Raw genomic sequence first — 20,177 nt, 5'->3', positions numbered from 1 at the left:
GAAAGAATGGAGTGTAGGAACAAGAAAGGAGCCTACAGGCCAACAGAGAGCAAATTCATCAATGGAGAGGAATGGGGATGGGGAGGCTACAGACAGTTGGTAAAGCTTTGGTCCCAGATACATATATATCACTTCTTCCTAACCTAACCTTGCTATAGAGAATGTGGAGAAGATTCTTCTTACTTTCCTATCTCCCAACCAGGGAATTTGTTTAGGTCTCATGAAAAAGTGAGAGGACCCAAACCAAATAAAAGTGTCCACCTGGACCTGAGTCACTCCAGAGGAATGGAATTAGAGAACCATAGTTACAGGGAAGTAAGGGAAAGATTAGGGAGAATGGATACTAAGGCCAGTATGGCTATTAAACAGAACCACTGCAAAGCGATCCAGGCTGTAGGAAGATCCTAGGTCAGAAATCTTTCCACTGCTTCCTGTGCTGTCCCAGAGGTTCTACCAATCATAATTTGGGCATCTCAGCATCACCTCTCCTGGCCAGAGAGGAATCAAGCACAGATTCAAGTAGCTGCCTGAAATTTTTTTGAAACTAACTAAAGGATTTTCTTCCATCTCCTTTTCCCCTTTCCCTGGACCCATATCTATATAGTATTTGATCTCAGCTCTGGATACAAAGATAGTAAGACAAAGGTCCCTGTGCTCAAAGAGCTAACAATGTAACTTTGTTCTTTATTGCTAAGTAGAATTATGTGTATTTCCCATAGTTTTGTAATCCATGTATCTGTATATGGACATCTAGGTTGGTTCCATAGTTTGGCTATTGTGAATTGTGCTCCTTTGAACATGGGTACGTGCACATATTATTGTAGTTCTGTGGTTTCAACCCCTTTGGAAAGATACCCAGTAGGGGTAGAGCTGGATCAGAAGGTGGATCCATTCCCAGTTTTCTAAGGAATCTCCACAGTGATCTTCATAGTGGCTGAACTAGTTTGCAATCAGTATTTTATAATAGATATTTTAAGTCATTTTCATGTTGAGTCTCTGAAATCCAGTGTATATTTTACATGTATGGTGGAGTTCAATTTGGACCAGCCACATAGCATCTCAGTGCTGTTCTAAAATGTTTTGGATAGGGAAGCTCTAAAATCCTGTCTAGACTGTGTGTATTTGGTGTTTCTCCACTACATAGATGAGGCCACCTGGGCATGGTGGTGGGCATCTGCAGCAGGTAGATCACTCGAGCCTGTGAGTTGGAGACCTGACTCACAACATAATAAGACTCTCATCTCAAAAACAAAACAAGCAAAAAATAAGCCCACCAGACAGAGGTATTACTATAATCCCTCCAAGCCTCTGTACCACTATCAAGGCCTTGAAAACAATTTTGAAAGCAGAAAAGAAAGCTTAGGTTTCAGTCAAAGGGTGAGCACACTCTTTAGATTCCAGACCTAGACAATCCTAAACTGATCCCAAATTGCTGCTGAATGAGCTCTTAGCAATCATATCCACAGTGCTGCTTCGATTCATTTGGCCCAGGCTGTCTCCAGATTGTCCTTTGACCAGAACATCCATTACAAAGATCTAATTCTCCAATGTGACTGTCTTCATAGGAAACTGGTAAGAAGGCATCTAGTCCTGCTGATCTGGTTCTGGTTGGAGCCGCAGTCGCTGCCACTTGGGACTAAAAAGGGCTAAATATATTTGGTGTGATAGCAGACACCTTCTTGTGTTAGATTCTAATCTAGCATCATAAGAATCGCATGGGAGAAAAATATTGAGAAAATTCTACCCAATAATTAAGGCACTTTTGCAAACTAAGAAAGGTCAGTTTTCTCCCACAGTACTGGAGATTGAACACAGAGGTATTCTATCTCTGAGTTACATGCCCAGACCTATTTTTTTTATCCTTTATTTTGAAGAAGGTTCTCAATAAGTTGCAGAGGGCCTCACTAAGTAGCTGAGGCTGGCTTTGAACCTGCAATCCTGTCTCACAAGTACTGGGATTACAAGCATGCGCCACCACACCCGGCTCAGGCCCACTTTTAGAGGAATAAAAAACAGGGCAGGGGGTGTAACTCGGAGGTCAAATGCCCCTGGGTTCCATCCCCAAACCCGCAAAACAAAACACACACACACACACACAAAAAAAAAAAACCTAGAGAAACAGGTTATCACAGGCACAGGTTTTGAAATTCATAGTTTAATCCCTTCATATGGAGCCAAGAACCAGAGGCCCAGAGAAGGGAATTGATTTCCCCAAAGTCATTCATCAACGAGTTATGAGTTTTGCATCCTTTTCACTACCTTATTGGTCTCCACTAAATGATTTTTTTTTTTTCGATACTGAAGATTGAACCCAGGGGCATTGAGGGTGTACCTCCGAGTTACACCCGCAGCCCTATTTTTATTTCTTTCTTTTTTTTCTTTTCTTTTTTCTTTTTTTCTTTTTTTTTTGGAAACAGGATCTCACTAAATTGCGGAGGGTCTCACTAAGTAGCTGAGGCTGGCCGTGAACCTGCGATCCTCCTGTCTCAGCTTCCCAAGTACTAGGATTACTAGTGTGCGCCACCATACTTATAGCTAAAGAATACTTTAATGGAAGACACTGTACCATCTCCAGGGTGCTCAGCTCTGACTTAGGGTGCGGCTATCTCAAATAAGCACTGCTCGGCGCCTCAGTTCTTCCATCTCCGGGAATCCTGGCTGGAGGATGCTGCTGGGCTGGCTCTTTGGCCTGACTCGCTATCCCAGCCCCGCAGCAATGGCCCACTTCTAGCTGCAGGCTGGACAGAGGCAGTCAGCCCCAAGCGGAGGCCACACCCGTGACGGCAGCTCAGGAAGAGTTAGCAACTCTTGGGGAGCTGTGTCTGGGAGGCGCCGGGGAGGCAGAGTAGAACCCAGCGTGCGGGAGAAACCCCGGCCCTCCCACTGGGGTGGGCTTCGCGTAAAGGGACGCTGCCCAGGCGCGCGGCGCCTCCCCGCTCGGTGCCCGCCGCGATGGGCCTCTCGGCAGCTCTCGGGGCTGAGGCCGGGGCTAGCGACCCACGGCTCCGGGCCGCTGGAGGCCCCGTGAGCACCCGGAGCTGGCTGCGGCCTCCCTGCGCGAGGACTTCCCGGCGCACTGGCGACTCCACCAGCCCGGGTGCCGGTCCCCAGCGCACCACTTCCGCTCCGGCCCGCGCGCCAGCTAGCCGGAACCGCGCAGCCCCGGGCCGTTCGCGCCGGGAACCGTTTCCGGGGCGGATGCTTTTCGCAGATGACCCGGCGCGGCCAGTGACGCGAGGCCCGGGCGGAAGTGCGGGCGGAGGATCCCGAGCCGGATCCCGAGCCCGGAGCAGGTCTCGGGGCTCCAGCCGAGGGCGGCCGGGCTGCCGCGATGGCGACCCTGTGGGGAGGCCTCCTGCGGCTCGGCTCCGTGCTCAACCTGTCCTGCCTGGCGCTCTCCCTGCTGCTGCTGGTGCAGCTGACAGACGCCGCCAAGGTGAGTCCCGCCCAGCTTCGCTCCTGACAGAAGCCCCTCCCCTACCCCGCTGCTGCGGAAACGGGGCTGCCCACTCGCGCCCCTTCCCAGCCGCGCCTGCCAGACCTCCAGCTCCACAGCCTGGGCAGCTGCCGCCTGACTCTTACTGCCTGGTGGCACCCTCGCCTCTGCCCTGACAGCCCGGCGGTCACCGCCCCACACCCACAGTCCCGCGCCCACCTCCAACTTTACAACCTCTCCAGCCGAGAGCCCCGACAGCCTACCCCTGCCCTCCACCAGCCCCACGGCCCCAATTCTCCAAACCAAGTGATAGGAAGCCCTCGTCTCACAAGTCTTTCTTCTTAGAAGCAAACTCCCCTTAACTCACCCCTGAACAGACTTCCTCTCCCTACAGCCTCCCAGAAGTACTAACAGTGTGTCACTCATCAGCTTAATATGCTCACCTCCCTCCCTCCAGGAACTCTTAGCCTCCTTCTTGCCTTCTCTCTTCCTGATAATTTAGTAGGGAAAAGCCAAACTACAGGAGAAATGAGATTGTGAACTTTCCCCTAGTTCCATTTCTTGACGTTTCTGGTCCCCTCATGCTGTTCTCTGGTGTGCCTACCTTCCTGACTTGCTCTGGTCCCGTACTTGTGCCTCCTCTTTGGTAACTAATTAGTAGGCAAAAGAGAAATTCATATTAGTGCGATGAGAAAACAGAATGACATTGCACTTAAAAAAAAAAAAACAGGAGCTTTACTCTGTAATATTTTTAAATATAGGAGCTGAGAAAAACAGGTTACAGCCAGGCAGATGTTTTTGATCAGGGGTTCTTTTTTAAATCTTCTTGACCTTCTACCAGAAATAGTTACAGTGGTGAGTGGCTTGACTTTCAAAACATTGCTGCATATTGCCCGTCATCACTTTATGTAATATGTCTTGATCATAGATGTATTACCAGTCTCCCCTTGCTAGGGTGTGTCCTAATGGCCAAGAACCACCTCTCTTGTTTATCTGAATCCGCTCATGTAGCACAAGGTCTGAAACAGAGAAGACACTAAGTGGTTGCTGAATAAGTTTGTGAATTGTCAACAGCTCTGACAGACATACCACTGTATGGGCATGGTCTTCTGGGGACTAAAGAGCACAAGGCAAACCTTGAACTTGTGATCCTCCTGGCTCAGCCTCCCAGGTAGCTGGGATTGCAGGTGTGCACCCCTCCCATTCTTTTGTAGTCAGAATTCTTATTTATAAGAACAAAAGTCTGTCACCTATCTTTCTACTAACAGGTAGATGGTGATAACATTAATACAATTTGATTGTCATGTGATTCATAAGTCACAAATCATGTATTAGGTATTATTTCAAAATAATTTTATGTAACATAATGCTTCATTGGTTTTAGCTTAAAGGACTTGTAAGCTTTTAAAACTTGTATTTCTCAAAATTAAATATTTATTTATTTATTTATTTATTTATTTATTTATTTATTTATTGCAGTACTGGGGATGGAACCCAGGGGCATTCTACTTCTGAGCTGTACCCTCAGCCCTATTTTTTATTCTTTATTTTGAAACAGGGTCTCACTGAGTTGCAAAGGGCTTCACTAAGTAACCAAGGCTGGCTGTGAACCACGATCCTCCGGTCTCAGCCTCCCAAATGCTGGGATTACAAGTGTGCACCACCACGCCCGGCTAAAATTAAAAATTTAAATGAATGATTTTAGGCTATTTGACAGGGATACTTAGCAAAATTTATATTGGCAATTTTTAAAAATATTGATGACAAGCCGGATGTGGCGGCGCATGTTTGTAATCCTAGTACTTGAAAGACTGAGACAGGAGGATTGCAGGTTCCTCAACAATTTAGGGAGGCTCTCAGCAGCCTAGTGAGACCTTGTTTCCAAATAAATAAAAATATTGATGATAAACTGTAAACAAGTTATACTAAGTTTCCATTTTGGTTACAGAATTTCGAGGATGTCCGATGTAAATGTATTTGTCCTCCCTATAAAGAGAATTCTGGGCATATTTATAATAAGAATATATCTCAGAAAGATTGGTAAGTATTCTGGAAAACTGAGTTACCTGTAAGATTTCTTTGGTTGTCACTGTTATTCAATGTATCTTTTTTGGTCATTTTAAGCATTTCTTTTTAATCCAAAATGTTAAATTATTTTTTATTTCATAAGACCACAAATGTGTAATTTAAACCCAAAAGAATACTGTAAGCTAAAAACTAATCCCTAGGTAGGGAAGGTTTCATATGGGAATGGGACTGAGTTTGTGATACCTAACCTACGCATAGAAACCTTCCTGTGCCACCTTAATTTTTTTTTTCTTTTTTTGCGGGTCTGGGGATGGAACCCAGGGGCATTCGACCTCCAAGCTACAGCCCCTGCCCTATTTTTTATTCTTTATTTTGAAACCAGGTCTCACTAAGTTGCAGAGGGCCTCACTAAGTAGCTGAGGCTGTCCGTGAACAGTGATCCTCCAGTCTCAGCCTCCCGAATGCTGGGATTACAAGCGTGCACCGCCATGCCCAGCTAGCCACCTTACTTTGTGTGTGTGTGTGTGTGTGTGTGTGTGTGTGTGTGTGTGTGTGTGTGTGGTACTGGGGTTCCTGGAAGCCCTTCTACCTCCGGGCTACAATCCCAGACCTATTTTATTTTTGGAAACAGGGTCTCTTATGCCAGCGCGGCTGGCTTCGAACCTGCGAACCTGCGCGATCTTCCTGTCTCCGCCTCCCAAGCTCGGGGATTACAAGCGTGCGCCACCACGCCTGGCGCTAGCCACCTTACATTTTGATGAGGGATATTTCTCCCTCTTGCTTTTCAGTGAAAGGTAAAGAAGCCTGTGGGTTATAATTCTTACAACTTAAATTATAATGATATACTGCCAACTATGGGAGGCTGTATTTAAAAGTGTCAAAAGGCTCAGGAATGTATGGTAATGACTATAAATGTCAAAGTTTCCTATTTATTGTGTGTAAGTAGGTTACAGGTGTCTTAAGATAGTGATTTTTTTTTTTTCTGGTACTAGGGATTGAACCCAGGGGCATTCTGTCTCTAAGCTACACCCCCCCCCCAGCCTTATTTTATTCTTTTTTTTTTTTTTTTTTTTTTTTTTGGTGGTACTGGGGTTCCTGGAAGCCCTTCTACCTCCGGGCTACACTCCCAGACCTACTTTATATTTTTTTTGTTTGGAAACAGGGTCTCTTAAGCCAGTGAGGCTGGCTCTGAACCAGCACGGTCCTCCTGTCTCCACCTCCCAAGCGTGGGGATTACAAGTGTGTGCCACCATGCCCGGCATTTTATTCTTTATTTTGAAACAGGGTCTCACTAAGTTGTGGAGGGCCTCACTAAGTATCTGAGGCTACCCAGCAGCCTGCAATCCTCCTGTCCCAGCCTCCCAAATACAGAGATTACAAGCATGTGCCACCACGCCTAGCCTGAGATAGTGATTCTTCAGCCCATCAGAGCAACAGGCAAGCCTCTAGGGCTGGAATCCTGACTGACTAGCCAGCCACCAGTTGTAGCCAGACACTACAAAAAAAGTAGCCTTTTTTGTGTGTCCCAGTAGATCTTACAAATGATACATGAGCCATTAAGTGGTAGCCTTCTTCATTTATCCCAATAGACCTTACAGATGATAGCTTTTTCTACATGTGCCATGCAGTAGTTGGCAAACAGGTATATCATAGTAAGATGGGTGTGCTCCTTCCCAAAGAAATGTGATGTTTATGGTTTGTAAGCAAAGTGGGAAATCAATGGGATAGAAATCCAAGGAAGATAGCTCCAAATGCTAGACACTTTGGCATGAACCTGATTTCAATGCTCAATAGCCAGCGAAAGGTCTGAAAGCAAGATTAAACTCACTAGTCACAATAGTCCAGACTGACTTTGGAAAAGAAAAGGCCGCCTTTGAGCATGTTTAGTTTCTCTGATGCCCTGTTTATTCTTTCCCTGATATGTATTTGTGTTCTTTTGATAAGTTTGTTCTTGAGAACTTATTGTGAATACCCATGTTCCACTTAAAAGGGTTTCATACTATAAAGTAATTTGGTGATATTTTTACAGGTGTATCAGCAAGTTATTTATGTAAGAAAGCTCACATAATCTTTAAATTACTTATATAAATATTCCAAAAGGTACTGAACATTTACAATTGGTTTATTCTATCATCTGTCATAAAATTTGATACCTGTTATTTGAGTTGCAAATGAACTCACTGTTTGAGTGTCTCTGTGTGTGTGTGTGTGTGTGTGTGTGTGTGTGTGTTACTGGAGGTGGAATCCAGGGGCTTTTCTACCTCTGGGCTATACTCACAGACCTATTTTATACTTTATTTGGAAACAGGGTCTCACTAAGTTGCTGAGCCTCACTCAGTAGCAGAGGCTGGCTTCGAATCTGTGCGATCCTCCTTTCTCAGCCTCCTAAGCACTGGGATTACAAGTGTGCATCACCACGCCCGGCTCTTGAGTGTTTTATACTAATCTTTTCATTAACTTTTTGTTATTCCAGGTGCAGACAAAACCATATGTTGTTCATTCCTGGTTGTTAGTAAAAAACAGAACAAAAAAAAAAATAAGGTGCTTTGAAAGCAAACAGTTGAAAACAAAGCTTTTTGGGATTTTTCCTCCCTCTCTCCCACTTTTCCTTGTTTCTTTCCTACAGCTCACTGGGATAGGTTCTCATTTAGCACTGGATATTTTTAACTCTTTATACAAAGGCAGGCAACGTGGCTTCCTGAGGCCTCCAATATGTGAGGCCCTAAGTATATTTTTCCCTTCTGCCTTCTAGGCCTCTCATTTTGTCCAGGTGTTAGCTTTAATTCTTGGTTGACTTCCTCTGGCTGATTTAACACTTACGGAGCATCAGAGTAGTGCTGTGATCCGTCTGGGGTGTGGTTCGCATCTGATAGTGCCTTTCTTTGGGCACTAGGGGGAGGTGTTGCCTAGCTCCTAACTGACTGGCTGTGTCAGGGTCTAGTTCTGTTGCTGTGGCTACTCAGTCTCAACCTACCTTCCTATTTCTCAACCCTGCACAACTTTTTGCACAGAGCTCAACACCTTGTTGTTACTGAAATGTATTTGTCCTTCAGAATAAACACTTAAAAATTTTCAGCCCTAATATTCTCAAGTAATTCTTAGGTTTTATTGCTGAGGCTTGTGAACCTGAAATAGAGAAGAAATAGAAAATAAGTCTTATTTTAAGCAATAGATTAAGCTCTAGGTTAATCTATTAAGCTATTAATAGATTATCCTATTAACCTATTAATATGTCTATTAATAGATTATCCCATAAAGCTCTATATTATTATTTGTACCTGTATCAATTTTGTTGACCTAGTCACATAAACCAGGCATGGTGGCACACTCTTATAATCCCAGTATTTAGGAGGCTGCTACAGGAGAATTGCAGGTTTGCTGCTAGTCTCAGCCACTTAGTGAGGCTCTCCACAACTTAGTGGGACCTGTTTCAAAATAAAGAATAAAAATAGAGCTGCCGAGCTGGGCATGGTGGCACACACTTGTAATTCCAGCATTCAGGAGGCGGAGACCAGAGGATCACAGTTCGCAGACAGCCTCAGCTACTTAGTGGGACGCTTTGCAACTCAATGAGATCTGTTTCCAAAATGAAAAGACTAAAAAATAGGCTGGGGTGTATCTCGGAGGTAGAATGCCCTTGGGTTCCATCCCAATGCCACACACACACAAAAAAAAAAAAAAAGCTGCAGGCATAACTTGGAGGTAGAATGTCCCTGGATTCAATCCCTACTACCGCCAAAAAGAAGGAAAGAAAGAAAGAAAGAGTCACATAATTGAAAATTTGGGACTTATGGGTTAAGAATGATATTAATTCATAAAAGAGGTAATCTCATATTTAAACAATGCCCGTTTCACTTAAAACCATTTAAAGCAGTTTTACTTGATAACTGGGTAAATCTAAATATGACTTGACTTATGTATTCTTTTTCCATTTAGGACTTTCCAGGTACATTTGTAACTGTTAACAATAGCAACTGAAAATAGATAGCTACTACATATGTGTCCCTATGGCTTCTTACACTGTTAAATCTTGCAAAAATGTGAATATTAAAAGAGAGAGTGATTTCCCGTTGCTTTTTTGTTTGGTGTTTGTGTTCTTTCATTGGGTACATTCATTGGTTATTCTGCATTTCAGGAAAGTTTTGATCAGTGCAAGTAGAAACTCCAGCCAGGCTTAAGCAGTGTTTTTACCTTGGTGCTTTCAGTGATTGCCTTCACGTTGTGGAGCCCATGCCTGTGCGGGGGCCTGACGTAGAGGCGTACTGTCTCCGCTGTGAATGCAAGTATGAAGAAAGAAGCTCCGTGACAATCAAGGTGAGCTCTGTGTCACAGACATGGTCTCTAGAGAAGGAAGAACTTTTTTTTTTTTTTCCAGAACTGGGGATGGAACCCACGGGCATTCTACCTCTGAGTGAAGCCCCCTGCCCTAATTTTTTATTCTTTTTCTTTTTTTATGGTACTGGGGCTCCTGGAAACCCTTCTACCTCTGGGCTACACCCCCAGACCTATTTTTTATATTTTTTTATTTGGAAACAGGGTCTCCTAAGCCAGCGAGGCTGGCTTCAAACCTGCGCGATCCTCCTGTCTCTGCCTCCCATGCGCGGGGATTATGGTGTGCGCCACCATGCCTGGCTATTCTTTATTTTTGAAACAGGGTCTCACTGAGTTGCAAGGGGCCTCACTAAGTAGCTGAGGCTGTCCACCAACCATGATCCTCTGGTCTCCACCTCCCAAATGCTGGGATTACAAACATGTGCTACCACGCCTGGCAAGGCAGAACATTTTGATCACCCCCCCCCTAAAAAATGAGCCTGTTCTTTGCCTGCCTAATTAGGATGCTTTGTGGATTATTTAGGATATGTTAGAAATATATGTGGAATGACATTAAAATGTACTATGTTTAGCCACACATGGTGGCACACGCTTGTAATCCTAAGCATTCAGGAGGCTGAGACAGGAGGATCATGGTTCGCGGACAGCCCCAGCTACTTAGTGAGGCCCTCCGCAACTTAGTGAGACCCTGTTTCAAAATAAAAAATAGGGCAGGGGTGTAGCTTGGAGGTTGACTGCCTCTGTGTTCCATCCCAGACCCACAAAAAATAAAATAAAATATGCTGTGTTTAATTATCATCTTTCAGAAATATATCCTAGTTTCTCTGTGGGCCCATATACCAAAGGCTGAGACAGCAGCAGGATTAAGCCCTCCTCTTGCTGCTCTCCTGAGTCTTTGAATAAATTATATATATAGTAACTATGTTAGAAACATTACTTCTGGATTTTATGATTTCCCTTTCTCAGCCAGACACATTGGCACACACCTGTAATCCCAGTACTTGAGAGGCTAACACAGGAGGATCAAAGTTTCAAGGACAGCCTCAGCAGGGTAGAGAGGCTCTCAGCAACCTAGTGAGACCCTGTTTCAAAAACAAAACAAAAGGAACTAGAGGTGTAGCTCAGAGTTGAAATGCCCCCAGGGTAAAACCCCAGAAACCCCCCCACCGCCGCCGCCAATACCTTACTCAATTCCTATAGGAAATGGAATGTCATAACTCTCATCACCATTTGGATCTCTGAGGAGCTCAGTTACATTATTATGGTGGCTAAGGGTTGTTTTATCAAAATTTTTTATGTTTAAAAAATTTTTTTCTCATTCCTTTCCTCAAAAAAAAAAAAACACCCTTGCTGGGTATGAGGATCAATGGCAGAGGGCTTGCCTAGCTTGTACAAGGCCCTGGGTTCAACCCCAAGCACTGGGAAAAAAAGGGGGGGTTGTGGCAGTCATAACAATCACAGAGATGTCTGCTGCTACGGCATCACTGTAGAGAAATCCTCACTGTACTTCTTTTTGGTGGTACTGGGGATTGAACCCATAGACATTCTACATCTGGACTACACTCCTAGCCCTATTTTATTTTTTAATTTGAGACAGAGTCTCACTAAGTTCTGAGGGCCTTGCTAAATTGCTGAATCTGGCCACAAACCTGTGATCCTCCTGTGTCAGCCTCCCAAGGATTGAGATTATAGCTCTACTTTGTTTCTTCTAAAATATTCTTTGATGTATAATTTATACACTCTGAATTTAAAGAGTACATTTAAAATGACTTTTTAAAATATAATTTTAAAATATTCCCATCTTCCCCTAGCCCACTTATAGTTAATTTCTCCTGCCATCTCCAGCCCCAACAGTCACTACTCTTTCTGTCTGTATCTATCTGAACACTCCATATAAGTGGAGTCATATAAGGTATGGTATTCTATGACTGCCTCTTCTCATTAAGCATATTTTTTTACTTGAATTTAAGTTGTAGCATGTATCAGTACTTCAGTCTGCTTTATTGCTGAAGAGTATTTGCTTACATAAATAGTCATTCCTCAGTTGATAAATATTTAGATTATTTGCAGATTTATTCTACTATAAATATCTATGTATATGTCTTTACTTAGATATATGTTTTTCTTTCTCTTGGCTAAATTTCTTAGAGTAGCAAGTTTATGTTTAATTTTTTTCTGTGTGTGTGTGTGTGTGTATGTGTGTGTGTGTGTGTGAGAGAGAGAGAGAGAGAGAGAGAGAGAGAGAGGAGAGAGAAAGGGAGGGAGGGAGGGAAGGAGGGAGAGAATGAATAAGAATGAGAGACAGAGAAATAGACAGACTAGAGATTCAACCCAGGGGCATTCTACTTCCAAGCTCTACCCCAGCCCTTTTTATTTTTTTTAATTTTGGAACAAATTCTTGCTAAGTTGCTGAAGCTAGCCCTGAAACTACCTACCGTGTTCTAGGCCTATAGGCATGCGCCACCATACCTGGCTTCCTATAAAGTATTTTTGTAGATTCAAATTAATCTGAGAATATTCTGTTGAAATTCACCTGTAATGTGTGTGTGTGTGTGTATGTGTTTTGCGGGTCTGGGAACCCAGGGTCATTCAATCTCCGAGCTACACCCCCTGCCCTATTTTTTATTCTTTATTTTGAAACAGGGTCTCACTGATTTGCAGAGGGCCTCACTAAGTAGCTGAGGCTGTCCTCGAACTGCAGTCCTCCTGTCCCAGCCTCCCAAACGCTGGGATTACAAGTGTGTGCCACCACGCCCGGCTGTACTCTATGTTTTATTAGGGTTCCTTTAAGTTATTTTATTTTGGCAGGAGTGCTGCTGAATCTAGGTCACAGTGTTAGCTAAAGAAAAATAAAAACAGCTGTGCTAGCAATAGTGACAAATGATTAGCAATAGGTTAAGATGGAGTTTGAAGATACACACACACACACACACACACACACACACACGCACGCACGCACACATACATCCCAAGACAACATGCTTTCTTTCTTCTTTTTCCTTAAATGGTATTTGGTGAAGAGTTGAATTTGTTTTTTATGTTGGAATTTAGTTGTTAAAAAATCCTATATACAGCCGGGCGTGGTGGCGCATGCTTGTAATCCCCGCGCTTGGGAGGCTGAGACAGGAGGATCGTGCAGGTTCGAAGCCAGCCTCAGCTACTTAGTGAGGCTGTCAGCAACTTAGTGAGACCCTATTTCCAAATAAAATATAAAATGGGTCTGGGAGTATAGCCCGGAAGTAGAAAGCCTCTGGGTTCCACCCCCAGTACCACACACACACAAAAAAATCCTATATACTTGGCAGAGATATCCGTTTTTTCATGGTTTTACCATTATCATACAAAACTCTCATTTCTTGACTTGAACAGAGGTGTAACTTACGTATAATTCCATTTAGGTTACCATTATAATTTATCTCTCTATTTTGGGACTTCTGCTTCTGTACATGGTGTACCTGACCCTGGTGGAGCCTATACTGAAGAGGCGCCTCTTTGGACACTCACAGTTGATACAGAGCGATGATGATGTTGGGGTAAGTGTCCAGCCAGGCCTGGTCTGATATGAAGGCAAGGGAAACAGAGTTGCATAAAATGTTCATGGACAGGAGCACACCCTCAGCCTGAGGAGCAAAAGAGAATTCTAATGCCAGTATGTATCTCTTCCTGAGGAGATTGTTCTGTAAAGCCACGCGGTGGCCCTTGGTGAGGGTATACATATAGAACCTCGCGCTGTGTACACTGAGGAAAGCATCTGAGGTAGTTTTCTCCCCACACTCCTGCCTGACGCCTTCCTGTCAGCATCACCAGGTGTTTTAGAGGGCAAAAGGGGTTTGCTTGAAGAGAAGCCTGTAGAGTGTGTCTTTCTTTTCTTATTGAAGTACAAGTTGATGACTATTTGATGTCATATTTCCTTTTTTCTTCCTGCTTGAAAAACAAAACTATAATTATTTTTTCTTAAATATGGAAAAAACATCACTCCAAATCTTCCCTCTATCTTTAAAATACATCTATATTTGTGCACATGCTTGGCATAATCAGTGTATAAGTGGTTTCTTGAATTCCTTATTTTTTTAACATGACTTCATTTAAAAATGTCTAGAAATAATAAGATGGGTGTGGTAGTGCATGCTTATAATCCCATTACTTGGGAACCTGAGACAGGAGGATGGTAGGTTTGCGCCAGCCTCAGCTACTTTGTGAGGTCCTCCACAACTTAGTGAGACCCTGTTTCAAAATAAAGAATACGCCGGGCATGGTGGCGCACCTTGTAATCCCAGCATTTGGGAGGCGGAAACTGGGGTATCACGGTTCGCAGACTGCCTCAGCTACTTAGCTAGGCTCTTCACAACTCAGTGAGACCCTGTTTCAAAAATAAAAGACTGAAAAATAGGGCTGGGGTGTAGCTCAGAGGTAGAATGTGCCTGGGTTCCATCCCCAGTACCGCAAAAAAAAAAAAAAAGAATAAAAAATAGGACTGGGGGCGTAGCTCAGAGGTACAGTGCTCCTGGGTTCAATCTCTAGTACTGCACACACACACACACCAAAAAACAGTCTAGAAATTGGCATAGTCCATGTGCTTGCTAACTCAGTATAAAAAAAAAGTGCTGAGAAAGAGAATCCTGACCCCATGGCATGAGGATGAGGTAAAACTACAAATAGAACTTTTTGTTTCTTTTTGTTTGTTTGTTTGTTTTAGATTTTTTGTTTTATTCTGGTACTGGAATTGAACCTAGGGGCATTGTATCTCCAAACTACACCCCTACCCCCTCTCTTTTTGCAGTACTGGGGATGGAACCCAGGGCCATTCTACCTTCGAGCTACACCCCAGCCCTATTTTTTTATTCTTTATTTTGAAACGGTCTCACTTAGTTGCGGAGAGTCTCACTAAGTAGCTGAGCCTGCCTCCAACCTGCAATCCTCCTTTCTCAGCCTCCCAGGTACTGGGATTACAAGCATGTGCCACCACACCCAGTTTCATTATAAGATATTAAGCAGTATCCCTGACCTTAATCTGTTAGAGGTCAAATAATTCATGTTATATCATTGCCATCACCCCCTGGCAATCAAAAAAGTCCACAGACATTGCTAAGTGTCCTTGGCTTGGCTGGGGGGACAAAATCATCCCTAGTTGAGAACTACTGACATATGAAAATATTTAGCAGAGCCATATAAACCATTCCCATTATAGGAATACAGGTTAAAAGATTGACTTCACCTACATCCTTCATGGCATTTAATATCTGTAATTGGTTTTAGAAAAGGCAATATTAATACAGTATCCACAGAATATAAAAGAAATGGATGCACAGATGTGTGGATAAAATCATGAAGGTCAAGGGATTGATTGATAGGGTCATGCGTTCAGCAACCATTTTGTGTACCAGTGATGGATTCTGCTTTCACCTTGACCATTTGACAGTGTTGCTGCGCCTGGCTGACTCTTACAGAGCTATTAACTGATTTGGGCAGAAAAGGTTTTCTGACAAAAGCTATGAGTTTATTGTAACAACACCTCACAAAAAGAAGTTAAATTCCTACGATTATTATTTATCCGAGATGTGAGTTCTTCATTATTCATCAAATGTTTCTAAAAAACACTCTTCAGAGCCAGGCATAGTGGCACATGCTTGTAATCCCAGTACTTCGAAGGCTGAGACAGGAGGATCACAGGTTTGTGGCCAGCCTCAGCTACTTAGTGAGGCTCTTTACAACTTAGTGAAACCATGTTTCAAAATAAAAAAATAATAAAATTGGGCTGAGAGTGTAGTTGGAGGTAGAATGCCCCTGGATTCCATTCCCAGTACAATAAAAACAGAAGACAAAAATAACAACAACAAAATACTCTTCAGTTTTTTTCATTTTTATTCAGTATAAAAAGCCTTTTAGCCAGGCGTGGTGGCGCATGTTTGTAATCCCAGCATTCGGGAGGCTGAGACAGGAAGATTGTGGTTTGTGGACAGCCTCAGCTACTTAGGCCCTTTGCAACTCAGTGAGACCCTGTTTCAAAATAAAGAATAAAAAATAGGATTGGGGTGTATCTCGGAAGTAAAATGCCCCTGAATTCCATCCCCAGTAACACACACACACAAAAAAAAAATTTAAAGATTTTTAAAAAGCCTTTTAAAACAAGTAAAGGTACAAATAGTTATGAAGCTCACTGCAAATAGTCATAATATTTACTGTATCATATATCCATGACACATTACCACTATTACCAAAGCATCACATTAAAACGGGTTTTGTATTCATTGTAATTTTATCAGGTGTAAAAAGAACAAACATACGAACAGGGCAAATTTGCTCTATTTGCATTCTCCCAGCATCCATGACTGTGAGCAGCTAGTTCAATCTTGTCCCGATAGGTAGAGAACAGGCCAAAAGGATTAACTGGTTTGTTTATTCTTTTGAATTTCTTCTGTAAGATTTTTTTTCTCCCCCTACCTGGGAGAGTAGAAAAAAAGACTGAAATCAAGAGGTGCTCTGCTGAATAAGTACATCCTTCTTCCCAGTCTTGTTTATGTAAAACAAACCAATGGTAATAATATTTTATATACAAGTTCATTGAAGCGCCATATTCCCAGAGTATCATTTTAATCTACCTGAAAATCTGTGTGTTGAGAAGATGTGATATCACGTCAAGGTTAATTAGGCAAGCTAACTTCCATTGTTTGTGCTAACTTGTTAAGTGACCTTGGGTTAATTTACTTTCTCATGGAAAACCAAATGATGCTAAACTTTTGCCTTTCTTTTTTTTAACCTTCTAACTTTGAAACATTTTGGACTCCATAGGATTGTCTATATTATTTTCATTTGTAACTTAGACATAAAAAATGGAATTGTTTTAGCCATTACCATTAAGAAAAAAGTTGATGACATTTTGGAAAAGAAGGCAAGGAGAGATTCTTTATAGAAAACTCCTCAAATGCCGGGCGTGGTAGCACACGCTTGTAATCCCCACACTTGGGAGGCAGAGACAGGAGGATCACGCAGGTTCGAAGCCAGACTCTTCCCAAATAAAAAAATATAAAGTAGGTCTGGGACTGTAGCCCGTAAGTAGAAGGGCTTCCAGGAACCCCAGTACCACCGGAAAAAAAAAAAGAAAAGAAAACTCCTCAAGTATGTAGACATGGTATAAGTCTTGCTGTAAAAACAAGACCAGGTATCATAACACCATGTGGTTATAGTTGTATATATAGTTTTGTGGTTATGTATAGCTTTCCACCTACATGTATAATAGCTATTTTAGATATGTATAACAGAACAATGTTCTTTGTTTCCCAAAGACAAACTTAGGTTAGAGGGTCTGGCTTGTGACTTGCATCTTCTGTTGGAACATTTAGAAACTTTGTTAATATGGTTTTTGGGGGACAGGCGTGGTGGTGCAGGCGTGTAATCCCTGTACTTGGGAAGCTAAGATGAGGATTGCAGGTTCACAGCCAGCCTCAGCTACTTAGTGAGGCCCTGTGCAACTTTTTGAAACCCTATTTCAAAATAACTAATGGAAAATAGGGCTAGGGGTGTAGCTCAGAGGTAGAATGCCCCTGCGTTCCATTTCTAGTACTGCAAAAAGAAAAAATATATATATGGGCTTCAGGAAAAAGAGATCAAGGAAAAAGCAAAACAAAAACAAGAAATTACTATTGAATTCTTTCTATCATTCAGGCAGCTGTGTTTATATCTCATTCATAAGTAGATTATCGTGGCGGTTTCCTGTGTAGTGACTACAAACATCCAGTTGTATTAGTTTACTTTGACCAGGAGAGGTTGGTTTTCTCCACAGATACCAGGGTAACCCTTCAGTAACCTCTTTCCTAAGGCATCAGTGAACCCAGAAGCTTTGGGTACTTAGCAATGAAAGATTCAAATCTCTGTCAAATAGAAATGAGCAGAAGTAAGTCAGCCCTCACTGCCCTTGGTAATCATAGCACCTGAGCTTTGTTTCTCTGCATTACAGATTGGAGAAGGGGGAAATGAGAAAACTTTTGGAACTATCTATTTAGTAATATGTATGGAGGGTGCTTGGAAGATTAAAACCAAACCAGGATAAAACCCTATCAACTTATTAAGGCAAATGTGGCTCCAAGGTGACAAGTAAACAGTTTTAATATAATGGGAGTCAGGACATTAAAAGACCTTTTTTTCTGTCACAGGTTAGCTATATAGTATCAATTAAAGCAAGGAATAGCTGGGCATAGTGGCCCACGCTTGTAATCCCAGTACTTGGGAGGCTGAGACAGGATGATTGCAGATTTGCACCAGCTTCAGCTACCTAGTGAAGCCCTCTGCAACTTAATGAGACCCTATTTCGAAATAAAGAATAAAAAAAATAGGACTGGGGGTTATAGCTCCGAGGTAAAATGCCCCTGGGCCAATCCCCAATACCGCAAAAAATAAAATAGTCAAGCAAGGAAGACCCCTTCTTTCTATGTATGTAACATGGAGATTTTGACATGAAAATAGACTTTCTTTCTCCTACTAGTCAGGAAAGACTTCTTTTTAACATGAGTGACCACTACCTTTGTCTTGGTCTCTGCTTCTTAAACACCTTTGGAAATGGTGACCCATGGAAATGTTTCACAGATCCTATGTTAAGTTCATCCTGCACCTGGTAGTTCAGTGCTTAGAAGTACCTAGTCACAGTGATGCTCTGTATGAAGAGTCCACCTGCTTCTGTCTCTGTGGCTGGCTCACTGCTGTTTTGTGTATGTATTTCACACCAATCTTGCCGTCTCTCATGTTCTCCATCTGGACTTCCAGGATCACCAGCCTTTTGCAAATGCCCATGATGTACTGGCCCGCTCCCGCAGTCGAGCCAACGTTCTGAACAAAGTGGAGTATGCCCAGCAGCGCTGGAAGCTTCAAGTCCAAGAGCAGCGAAAGTCTGTCTTTGACCGCCATGTTGTTCTCAGCTAATTGGGAATCAAATTCAAGGTGACTAGAAAGAAGCAAGGCAGACAACTGAAAAGAATTGACTGAGTTTTCCTGGATTTTGTTTCAGTACTCTCTTGATTTCACCAGCTCTTGCTGGAAGACTCAGAATTGGAAGTAAAAACGTGCTTAATATTTTTTTTCTTGTTAATGTATTAATGGAGATATTTTTAAAAGCACACAGTTGAAGGTCAGCCAATAAGCCTTTTCCTACTTGTGACTTTTACTAATAAAATTAAATCTGCCTATAAATTATCTTGATGTCCTTTACCTAGAACAAGCACCCTTTTTCACCCCACACCTTTAACTTGATTTCCAAGGTAATTTCCAGGTGATTCTGGTTTTGGCTTTGGTTTTCGGCAGGAGAGGCAAGGGTGTGTGGGAAGTGCTTGACATAACTTTTCTCAAATCACTTTACTAAAACTTTTGTAAATAGACCTTACCTCCTATTTTCAGATTTTTGTTAATATTTTCCAGTGTAGCCTCATCAAAGCACTGACTGGCCATTTGACTTTTGCACTGACTCTATTATCTAGGTATTTGGTTGGCCTGTGGCTGAACTTTTTTGGTAAGTTGGATCTGAAATGCCTGGCAGCTCTTGACAAAAATGCAGATTTTCTTCCTGTACTGTGATGTCTGATGCAATGCCTCCTGGAACAACTGGCCATTGGCTGGTTTGATGACTAACCACAGTCTTGGTGTGTGGTCTTCCGCTAGTGTCTTTCAGGACAAATCCTAAGGACTTGGACACTTGCAATAAAGAAACTTTCTTTTAAACCCAAGCCTCCTGGGTTGATGACATACATATTGGTCCCATTTCCGGTCACGTGAAGAGGCAGCGGTTTGAGCTGTCACATGTGCAGCTTTGAACTAGGACTGGGGTTCTAGGTGCCTCTCTCTGAAAAGTATAACAGTTATTGGATAACTGGCTTTTTTTCTTCCTATGTCCTCTTTGGAATGTAACAATAAAAATAATTTTTGAAACACCAATCAGTATGTCTATGTCCACTAACTTTTCTCTCTTCTCTCTCTTCTATATGACGAGCTTGAAGATACAAAGACATTGTGTCCCCTGTTGTGAGACTATTTTATATCAATCTAATGATAAAACATCGACACTAAGTTATCTACATGTGCATGTACAGAAAGAACGAATGTATGGATTTTTTGGCAAGTCTCTGAAGGGTATACAAACATCTTTCTGATAAATTGAGAAACTTAAAATTCCTAAAGGAGTGCTTGTTCTAAAAAGCTCTTGACAGAATTTATAATAGAATTCAGTTACATTAAATTAATAAAAATAAGGTCGTTTTTGTTTTTGGTGGTACTGGGTTCCTGGAAACCCTTCTACCTCCCAGACACCTATTTATTTTATATTTTTATTTGGAAACAGGGTCCCTTACGCCAGTGCGGCTGGCTTCGAACCTGTGTGATCCTCCTGTCTCCACCTCCC

The 20,177-nt window shown here is 42.5% G+C and overlaps 1 protein-coding gene across 1 annotated transcript; it reads left to right on the top strand.

Moving 5' to 3' along the window:
* Positions 1 to 3,277: 3,277 nt before the first annotated feature.
* Positions 3,278 to 18,709, top strand: TMEM9B (TMEM9 domain family member B; the record flags this gene model as incomplete). The annotated part of the gene is made up of 5 exons (XM_080693305.1): positions 3,278 to 3,436; positions 5,385 to 5,476; positions 9,670 to 9,778; positions 13,195 to 13,329; positions 18,554 to 18,709. Exons 1-5 carry the CDS (start codon positions 3,332 to 3,334, stop codon positions 18,707 to 18,709), a joined length of 597 nt encoding a protein of 198 aa, XP_080549431.1. The 5' UTR covers positions 3,278 to 3,331.
* Between the last annotated feature and the right edge of the window lie 1,468 nt (positions 18,710 to 20,177).

This window comes from Muscardinus avellanarius, assembly GCF_963383645.1.
Source record: "Muscardinus avellanarius genome assembly, chromosome: 1".
In the NCBI taxonomy this organism is placed as follows: Eukaryota; Metazoa; Chordata; class Mammalia; order Rodentia; family Gliridae; genus Muscardinus; species Muscardinus avellanarius.
The sequence above is the reverse complement of the archived record's forward strand: the minus strand, read 5'-3'. Positions and strand labels throughout refer to the sequence as shown.